At 32.5% G+C, this 10,474-nt stretch overlaps 1 protein-coding gene across 2 annotated transcripts in view; it reads left to right on the top strand.

Annotated features, from left to right (window-relative positions):
* Positions 1-4,881: 4,881 nt before the first annotated feature.
* The window catches only part of LOC143075830 (rab GTPase-binding effector protein 1-like), a 35,883-nt gene continuing 30,290 nt past the window's right edge, over positions 4,882-10,474 (top strand). For both annotated transcript variants that reach the window (XM_076251408.1, XM_076251407.1), the window contains exons 1-4: positions 4,882-5,039; positions 7,833-7,970; positions 8,505-8,708; positions 9,819-9,945. In XM_076251408.1, coding sequence (XP_076107523.1) covers positions 4,985-5,039; positions 7,833-7,970; positions 8,505-8,708; positions 9,819-9,945 — 524 coding nt within the window. In that variant the 5' untranslated portion in view covers positions 4,882-4,984. The remainder of the gene's footprint in view (positions 5,040-7,832; positions 7,971-8,504; positions 8,709-9,818; positions 9,946-10,474) is intronic.

The raw sequence follows: 10,474 nt of genomic DNA, 5'->3' as shown, positions 1-10,474 counted from the left end.
ACAGGTTCACATTTTTATCCACACTTACTAAAGCTGCAATCTATTTCACTAAATCTTCAATAGATAATTTAAAAAGAAAAGAAATAACATTCTAATATGTTGCGGAGATAAACCTTATGAAATTAAGAAAAAAAGGAACAAACACTATTGTAATAAATCTAAGAGTTGATTTCTTATGCAGAAACATACAAAACGTATAAAAAATCAAGCACAAGTGACATTGAAATATTATATAATAGTAATTCTTTATTGTCAGATAAGAAAAACATGATACTTGTGACAAATACAAATGATAAACAACAAAGAAAAATACACGTTACTGATGTGAATAAATATAAAGGTACATATATAAATACAAGCCGGGAAAGATTTTTTTTTCTTTTAGCAAAAACGAGGTTGACTTTTTTATTGTTTATAATTTCTCTGCGATTATTTCTGCTAAACATTCTATCACTGGTAAATAGTAGACACGTGACTATCTATTGTTAAACATCGTACGTTGACCCCTGTCTGTCTTAAGATTTTTATTTGTGTCGTTATGTTGACACTGGTATTGACGCATATCCAATATAATTTATTCAAGTTAAAACACCGTTAGGACATATTTTATTTTTAAAATGAATAAAATGTATAGAAAGACATTTTTAAAGTTGCAGGTTTAATTTTTTTTTTTGCCACAAAGTACTCTTTTTCTATTAAATGCAATAACATAGTAATTAATAATGCTTTGCATGAAGTTTCCCCTTGGTGTATGTACGAAATGACTTATCTGTATTATTCATTATATCTATAGTTTTGATACAATTGTCTATAGTTTTGATACAATTGAAGTTTAAAAAGTTCGTACCAAAATGGCTACAGAAGGGGTCGTAAACCTTAATTAAATTTAGAATGAAAATGGGGAATATGTCAAAGAGACAACAACCCGATCAAAGAGCAGACAACAGCCGAAGGCCACCAATGGGTCTTCAACGCAGCTGGAGCTGGTCCTCTGCTGGCTCCTAAATTAAATTGTGAACTTGTTCAGTAAAAATGGTCACCACACTAAACCCCAAAACATATAAATGAACTAGAAATTAAAAAAAAAAAGTACAAGACTAACAAAGGCCAGAGGCTCCTGACTAGAGGCAGGCGCAAAAATGCGGCGGGTTAAACATGTTTTATGAGATCTCAACACCCCCCCCCTCCCCCGCCCCTATACAAATGTCCATCCAGCCAATGTAGAATAAAAAAAACCACATAGAAATACGTACAGTAAAACTCAGTTGATAAGAAGTCCGAGTCCGATGTCAGAATTGGTAACAAAAGAAACTAAACAAAATGAAATGATACATAAATTAACATTTAGGACTTCTAGCATGCAGTTACTGACATGCCAGTTCCAGACCTCAATTAAAAAGATTGAAAGATTATGTCTTCATCACATGGAAATCCATCTTCGCTAGTCAAGGGTTACGATCCACTCTCGTTCTCTTCACGAGAGTGGATCGTAACCTTTGGCTAGCGAAGATGATGGAAATCAAGTACAATCCGTCCCCTTAGAGGTTTAGTATCATACCACCATAAAGTATATAAGAAGAACATAAAGTTCCGCATCCACAACTCGTTTTAGAATGTTTATTTCAGATGCAAAGACCCTATGAGTGAATCAATATTTTGAAATAAAAAAATATGCAATACTTAAACTTGTATGTATATCGAAACATTATTTTTTCGAATGCTAAAAAAGATTTATACATCATCTGTACAAGTGATTCTGTATGTCATGGTTTTGATGTTGGAGTGGTTAATCGTTGTTCTTACTGTTTTAACAAAGTAAAAGATGGACTTTACAGAAAGAAGGTTTGCATTTTATATTCGTAACTCCCCTCTTTTCTTAAAAAAAAAAAGGGAGAAGATAAATAACACTATTTCAGAAATGCCAATACACTGTCAGCCAATCAGAAGACGAGATACATCTAAAATGTTATCAAACCATTATCGTAATGATCTTTATGGTATACAATAGTACTTCAACCCCTGTGCCATGGGAGCATAATGTGCCCGTAGATTTTTCAGCGATTAAATGTTCACTACTCATCAATGTCGTATCAGAGTTAAATATAAAAAAAACACCTGAAAGAAGCTCATTTGAATAGCTATAAACCAGTCACCAAACTTTCATAAAAATTGCTAAAAGCATTTTTGAATAATAGTACGAAAACTGGAAATTCACCCCTTTTTATGAATCAAATACCATCATTTGGAAAATATATACATATATATTTTCAATTGAAAGGGCGCTTACGTCAACATATATAAACAATTCGCCAGAGTTTCGTGCAAATTGTTTAAAGCGTTTTTGAGTTATTGTCCAATATGTTGACGACGGACGGGCGGACAGGCGGACGAACAGCCATATACCATATTACGTTCCGTAAACGGGTGTTTACAAAGATGGTTTATTATTAATCTTATATACCATACATAAGATGTGTTTTTCTTTTGTAGCTTTCATGCCTAGTGTAAATTGTGTTCGTCATGGCAAATGCAAACCACAAACGAAGAGCTTGTCTGACTAAATTTCGATTTTCAAACGTTATAGATAAGGAAGAAAAATCTACAAATATGCAAAAACATGTAAAAATACATTGTTGTACTTAAAAAAGAAATGTTTCAAAAAAATATACAAATTCATGAATGTGTATTTTTTCTCGAACTTAGAAGTGAATTTGATTGGACAATCGTCTGCATGCTGAAACGGGTATAAGCATTTATGTTAAGTAAATCGCGGGTAGGCATATTTAATATTCGTATTAAGGTGATAAAAAGTATAAGATTATACATAGATAATGTGTTTATCTCAATGTCAATAGACATGAACGCCTATTTGTAAGGATAACTAACGCACACGGTAAGTTAAAATATTGTCCATATATTAAGATTGTGATAAGACCAATACCGGCTCCTCTTTTTTTTTTTATGAATGTTAATTTTAACATTTATCAATGAATAAACTACAATCGCTCCACCCCATAAAAAGGACAGTTACCTTTATATCCTTAGAATCGATACATACTGATACTGATTTGCAAGGTTAAAAGTATAAAACCACATGATATTGTCTATTCTCGTTAATAATCATATTTATCATAAGATGGGTTGGGAGCTTGCTAACACGTTTAACTCCATCACATTTTGTAAGTTTTTGTTCCAAGTTAGGACCCTGGAATTTGGTAGCTGTTGTTGGTTGTTGTCTGTCATATCTGTGGACTAAAAATAAAAAAGGTGATCAATTGATAGCAGATTTCAAGGCCCAACATTTGATGATATGTTATTTTTATGTCAAGTTTTTTTTATGAAAGAAGATGCGGAGTATACGTCAATACGGTAGCAACATTTAGTTAATCATCTGACAACTCGTACATAAATATGTATATACGCTTATATATGGTACTTATCACAATACACATTTATGAACATCGGCCAAGCGCGCGGACAAATTTGTATTTCACGTTTCATAAATCATAAAAAGGTAAATGTATTTTTTTTTTTTTTTTTTTTTTAAAGTAAACAACAATTTGTAATAGTTGGTCAATCTTAATTTGAAGGTATACTAAATTCATCAGTAGTACATGCAGTACGCCTGAAAACACCAATAGCTTAGGTTGTTACCTATGATATTTTATTTTATATATAGTGTTTACATACGTTTTATTGTTTGTTTTCGCTTTTTTATTTGGTCGATTTTTATTTTTTTCAAAGGAAAGGGGATTAGCTTGCATGCTTTGATGAAACCTAGACGCGTTTTACTATATATATTTATAAACCCAAGGAACCAACGGTTTATTCAATGAAGAAAAAAACCCTTCTATAATACATTATAATTAATTATATTGAAGTTAAGAAGTATAATGTAGATGTAGATAGATGTTCTACCTTTTCTTCGATTAAAAAAATCTTAACTTGGCTAATGAGGCCCCTCATGGGGGTATCCAAGTAATCACATAATCACATTTTGTTTGCCAATATAATCACATAATCACATAATCATTAATTATTTTTCTAAACAAGATAATCAAATAATCAAAAATACAGTCCTATAGATAATCAAATAATCATGAAATATTTGGTCTGGTAATCAAATAATCACTATAAAAACAACCAAGTAATCACATAACAGTGGCGGGGAGGTTCCGGGGGTGCGCACCCCCCTTTATTTTTGATCAATGCATTTGTATCGGGACATATGTTTTGCACCCCTTTGCACACCCCCCCCCCCCTTTTGCCCTGGGTTAGCACCCCCCTTTCGAAAATTCCTGCATCCGCCCCTGCATAATCAAAACACCCTGGAGGAGGCTCGCTAATTGTACATATACCTTGATGAAACATTACAAGCGGGAGTCTTCTTCTTCTTTAAGGTCAACAAGGCTTCAATACTGAAGAATACATGTTGTTGAGTCAAGGGGCCCCGGGAGGGTAGCGAGAATTGAATACCCCCTGTCCACCACCTCATTACTTGTCAGGTTTTGAACAGACAGAGACTATAACTTGTATATTTTATATACAAATTTCTTATTTCATTTACTTTGATATCAAATGTTAATCAATTAAATCAAAAGTGATGAGACATGATACTAGTCCCAGGATAATGACAGAACAATGTATGATTATGTATTGTGTGATAATTTTAAGAAAAAAAGTATGAAAAATGAGAGAAAAACATCAAATATAGATAAAATATACGCTCTGCCCTATTGAAAAATATTTACTATGAAGATAGTGATTATATACTACGAAGTATAAGGACAAAAATCTTAGAATGACATATTCAACTTATACCGGAAATATTGACCGTCATTGACTTACTTTTACATATTGTTGCTAATTTACCTTCTAAGAAGAGAGCTCGGAAGTAGGTGGCGGAGAAAATTATTAGAAAAATCGATCAATAGCAACCAAAGATGGAACATTAGAACATAATTTATGCCCAACTTTGTTTATAATGGCAGAAGAAACTGATTTCGGTGCATTTGAGGCAGCGGAGGGTGATAAAAATGGTATAGTTAAAGACCAAGTTCAAAGTCTTTCTGGAACGATTGTTTACCTAATTTATTGTCAATATTGAACCCATAAAACCCTTTAGAAATGTTGTGATATTGAACTCTACTTTCGAATGTTACCAATTCTAGATATCTAATATACTTATTATAAAATCTTTGTTCTAGTTAAGTAATGTTCAGATAATCTGTTCATATGCCTGTCTCTGACTGTCTGTGTCAAACCTAGGCTATAGTAGAGGGCACACTGGTCACAGGATGTTGAAAACCCAAAACTTAACTTCCAAGGACGCATAAAAATGGTTGTACTTCCAGCTCACAATCATTAAATGGACTTACTCACTCAGACCATCACCCAAACCACTTCTGTTGACAGCTTCAGACAGTCAGGGATATAACTCTATAGGGTTATTACAGGAAAATAACATACATTTGTTATTGTGGACTAAAAAATCAAAGAACTGTGATAACATATGTATATGTTACATGTCTCAAAGGGACAATATACATGTACATCATTAGTTTGATTAAAATGCATAAAAGTTCTATTGATATTACTTTTGTCTATATGTATACTTAACTATTGAAAGATTTGACAGTTCATAGTCTGCCCAAAGTCTTAAGAGTTCCCTAGGCCTAGAGCCCACTATAAATGAAATAAATTTATAAATAACATGCATATGTTATTACAGATTTAGAAAATTTAAGGAATAAAGAGTAGACAACTCATGAAAGTAACTGTAATAACGCACACGAGTTATTTTCTGGATTTCGACAATTAATGTCTGTTCAGCATGTTCAGTGATATTAGGGATAGAAACGGTATTTGGAAGGCCATACAATTTACCTCAATTTAGAATAGACTCTTGAATATATATATAAACGCCTAAAAAGTGTACAAAACAACACCAATATCAAAAAAAGGAAACATTAAATGTAATTACATGTATCTATAAATATTTTGGATAACAGATATCCTTCATCAGTATGAATATGATGTAAAATGAATCATATCAATCTATTCTGATTAAACTATAACAATCTCGAAATTTATGCAATAAAACCGTTAAAACCAAACTCAAAGACCCTTGTACAATTCTAAAATTTCAAAAGGACATAGGTTATATAGCTATTTACAACACAGACTGCATACATGTAGATATGCTTCAGATAAAAATAGTAATGTGCGATTTAAACTTGTACAATTCTAAAATTTCAAAGATGACAACAGTTAAGATGTTACAACAACGATTGCGTGGAAATACATTCCCAAGAAACAGCACCGACCGATCTAAGCTGGTACACATCATAATCATACTGATGAAGGATATCTGTTATCCAAAATATTTATAGATAATTACATTTAATGTTTCCTTTTTTTGTTATTGGTGTTGTTTTGTTCACTTTTTAGGCGTTTATATAATTTATTTATTGTGTACATGTCAGCTGGTACATGTATTGTTACTCTTAACAATCCAGCACCCTCATGGGAAAGATTGTTGACTAATAATCAGACGTTTTATATATATATATATATATATATATATATACAGGGTTTCCCCTGGGTCAATTATTTTTTTCGCCACCTCTTTCGCCAAAACAATATATTTTTCGCCACTTTGTTATATTTTTCGCCAAGTAACATTATATATATTTTTCGTTTAATTTCCCCCTAAATAAGATGAGTTTGCCCCATGATTATTCTCTCAAACTTATCTTATATAGAGTCTACATTGTTACAGTTAAATTGTAATGAATAAACTTTTAATATTTACTATTAAAAAAACAGATTTTTTTTTATATATATATGTATTTTGAACAACTTTTCTAATAGAGGTGGCCACTTACTTTTGATAATAATGAAGATATCAGTCCCATAATATAACAAAATTCTTGGACATGTTTTGACCATATAATACAAGAAAGATGTACAGTTCTTTGGGTAAATTTCTTTCAAAGAAAAATATGTGCCCTTTTGGTCTATGAAGTGGTTTTTAAAAGAAGAAACAAAGCTTTTATCACTTGGAATTGATCCCTCATTTAAGGTATAGGTATAAATTTAAGGTTACTCCCTTTTGAGGGGTTGTTCCCAATCTTTTGCAAAGATATCTTCATAACGACAGTTTCCTTTAATTCTAGACCATCGTAAATGAAAAAGTTGAGACATAAAACTATGCTTGAAACATGTCGTAACACACAAACGACTTTAAAGTACTCTTTAAAATCAATTATCGAAGGATAAAGTTTTAAATCGGAGATATTTCTTGCTTTTAATAATTTTTCGTCATAACAGTTTTTTTTTATGGACTATCGTAATATAAGGAGAGGAGACGTCAAAACTTTGCTTCGAACACGTGCGTCGCAAAGTAGTTAATAAATGATCCTTTTGTGACATATGACGGACGCCATTTAACCATATCATAATGTCAACAATACAATTAACACCTTTATTAATAATAATTAGTCCTTTGTTGTCGATATCACACAATGCAATCAGCTGATTATTGATTTTCTGTCAAAATCTAAACGAGTTCAAGGTGAATTCCTAGTATATTGTCTGATCAGGTAAAATCCGAAAAACCCGAAAAAATGTAAATAAACAAGATGGCTGAAAATAAATCGTATATATATTTCTTTCGCCAAATTCTTTCGCCAATGACGAATTTTAATCGCCACAATTATTATTTTTTGCAAATTGCGAAAAATGGCGACCGCCAGCGGAAACCCTGTATATATATATATATATACATGATATATGTAAGTATCAGTACTAATTCTTATTATTTATTTCAGATGAAATTGAAAATTTAAAAAAAAGAATTAAAGAGCTTGAAGAAAAGCAACTAAAGTATAAAGAAGAAAAAGAACTTCAAGAAAAGGAGTTTGGATCAAAAAGAGCCAAATTTAAAGAAATATTCTTACAAAAAGAAGGTACTAAAAAGCACTTTTATTCAAATCATATCACTATTCCTTAACAATGGTAGTCAACTCCAACATACAATAATACAGTTATTATACATAGACTTGTGTTACCTTTTTGTCGAGCCTTTGACTTTTGTCGCAAAAGTGAGACATAGCATGATAGCAATCCTACATTCAGTCGTCGTCTGCAAAGGAGATTACGCAATGAGAGGTGAATTAGTAAATTCCTCATGTTCGACACCTTTCCCTTTCCATTAAAAAACATATCATTGACTTATTTCTCCATGAATATAAACATATTTTGAATGTTTTCTTCAAATTTACAGTGCCGGAATTTGCTATTTTTTCTTTCACTACCAACAAAAAACTCTACTGATTGAAAACACCCAAACACTTTACCCTGATCAGAATCGGAATACATATAATTTGAAACCTCGTTTAAAAGGTCACCTCTCTTGATCAGTCTCTTTTGAGACTTCCCAAGAGTGACTGCTTAATACAGGTGTGACTGTATATACGTAAAATTCATTTCCTAAATTTCAGAGGAATATAAGACAGAAAGAGATGCCCATTTGGAGACTCAGAAGAAAGCTGACACTCTAGCAAAGGAATTGAATGATGTGAGAACAGAACTAGAGGACATTAAGGCAGCCGTGTCTTTTTCTGAATCAAACAAAGAAGACACTATAGAGGACATACGTAGACAGTGTCGTGAAGAAGTAGACACACTTCAGGGGTTACTTAAGGGTAAATAATTGTAACAGAGACTATTCATTTATAGAAGAATATCTGAATCAAAACAAATAATAATTACATGAACACAGAATTCGTGTAGGTCCCTGAAATACCTTTTATTAATTTTTCCATAGTATTGAAAGATGAAATGTCCAGTCTGTCAAAATTGCCTCTGTTATTCTGTTTGCTAGCATGTGGATAGCTCTTTTTAGATGATTAAAAGAGTTTTTACCCTTAAGACTGTTATTAGATGAGCCCCCATTAATGTGATGTAATATTGATTCATTCAAGGTGACCACTTACAGTATACATGCAGATTCATGGTATAACATCTGCTTCAGTTCATAGGTGATCATAGCTATGTTTCATTTGTTGTAATTCTTTCTTTCTCACTCAAGAATTTTCAACCGTTTTGCATGTTTTGTTTTCTTGTAATTTGCAACAGAAACAGTGCCATTGGTCAAGCAGGAACTGCCTTTATATCCTTTCAAAACACCTGACTTCAATCTTAAGTTTTCTATGTAATGTTCTTTGCTTTGGCCTTGTTGTTTTCTGTCCTTTGATTTGTTTTAGGGTCTCAATGTATTAGTGGGTTATAAAGTAGTGCATATACAGTGATTACTTGTCTTCACTGAGGTTGTGAGTTTAAACTCTGCTTCTGCAAGGTGTGGTCATCTATCTTTATTGACTTCGATTGCCATTTCTCTTGCTGTTGATGACCAAGTTCTTCTGCTTCTTCCATCACTAAAAATCAACCTCAATGATAAAGTCAGGTGTACTTATTGTGACGTTAAACCTGATCTATTAATCAACATGATTTGGATTTCCCCCTTGTTACCTCAAGTTTCCTTATTTCTGCTAGAGAATTACTTAATAACAGATGAATGAATTTCAATACAAATAAAATTGAGAATGGAAATGGGGAATGTGTCAAAGAGACAACAACCCGACCAAATAAAAAACAACAGCGGAGGGTCACCAACAGGTCTTCAATGTAGCGAGAAATTCCCGCACCCGGAGGCGTGTATGTTTAAAAACAATGTATATATGTTAATAAAATGTATATTTCTGTGGATTCTGCTATAAATACATGTGTATATATATATATATATTTATTGATAGAAGTAGCAGAAGAAGCATCAACATCCACTGCAGCACAATATGAAAATGAAAGAACAAAACTACAAGAACTGAACGAGAAGTATGAGGATGAAGTGAGAGAACTACGAAGTAAACTCAGTCAAGAAAGGTAATTGTGTTGCCTGCGGAGAAAGTTGCAAAATCAATATGTTTCCAGCAGCAGTAACTAGATATAAGAAGATGTGGTATGAGTGCCAATGAGACATCTCTCCATCCAAGTCACAATTTGTAAAAGTAAACCATTATAGGTCAAAGTACGGTCTTCAACACGGAGCCTTGGCTCACACCTAACAGCAAGCTATAAAGGGCCCCAAAAATGACTAGTGTAAAACCATTCAAACAGGAAAACCAACGGTCTAATCTATATAAAACAAGAAACGAGAAACACTTATGAACCACATCAACAAACCACAAACACTGAACATCAGGTTCCTGACTTAGGACAGGTGCGAACAAATGCAGCGGGTTTAAACGTTTTAATAGATACCAACCTTCACCCTTACCTGAAACAAAAGTGTAACATCACAACATAGAAAGACACAACTGTTTAAGTTTGTGATAAGGTTACACATACTAGACGTTTGTCTGTATTTTAAAACAGATATTTTTTTCACCTTCAAGCTTTATATTTAAACATC

Source organism: Mytilus galloprovincialis, chromosome 5 (genome assembly GCF_965363235.1).
Source record: "Mytilus galloprovincialis chromosome 5, xbMytGall1.hap1.1, whole genome shotgun sequence".
Taxonomy (NCBI): Eukaryota; Metazoa; Mollusca; class Bivalvia; order Mytilida; family Mytilidae; genus Mytilus; species Mytilus galloprovincialis.
The sequence above is the reverse complement of the archived record's forward strand: the minus strand, read 5'-3'. Positions and strand labels throughout refer to the sequence as shown.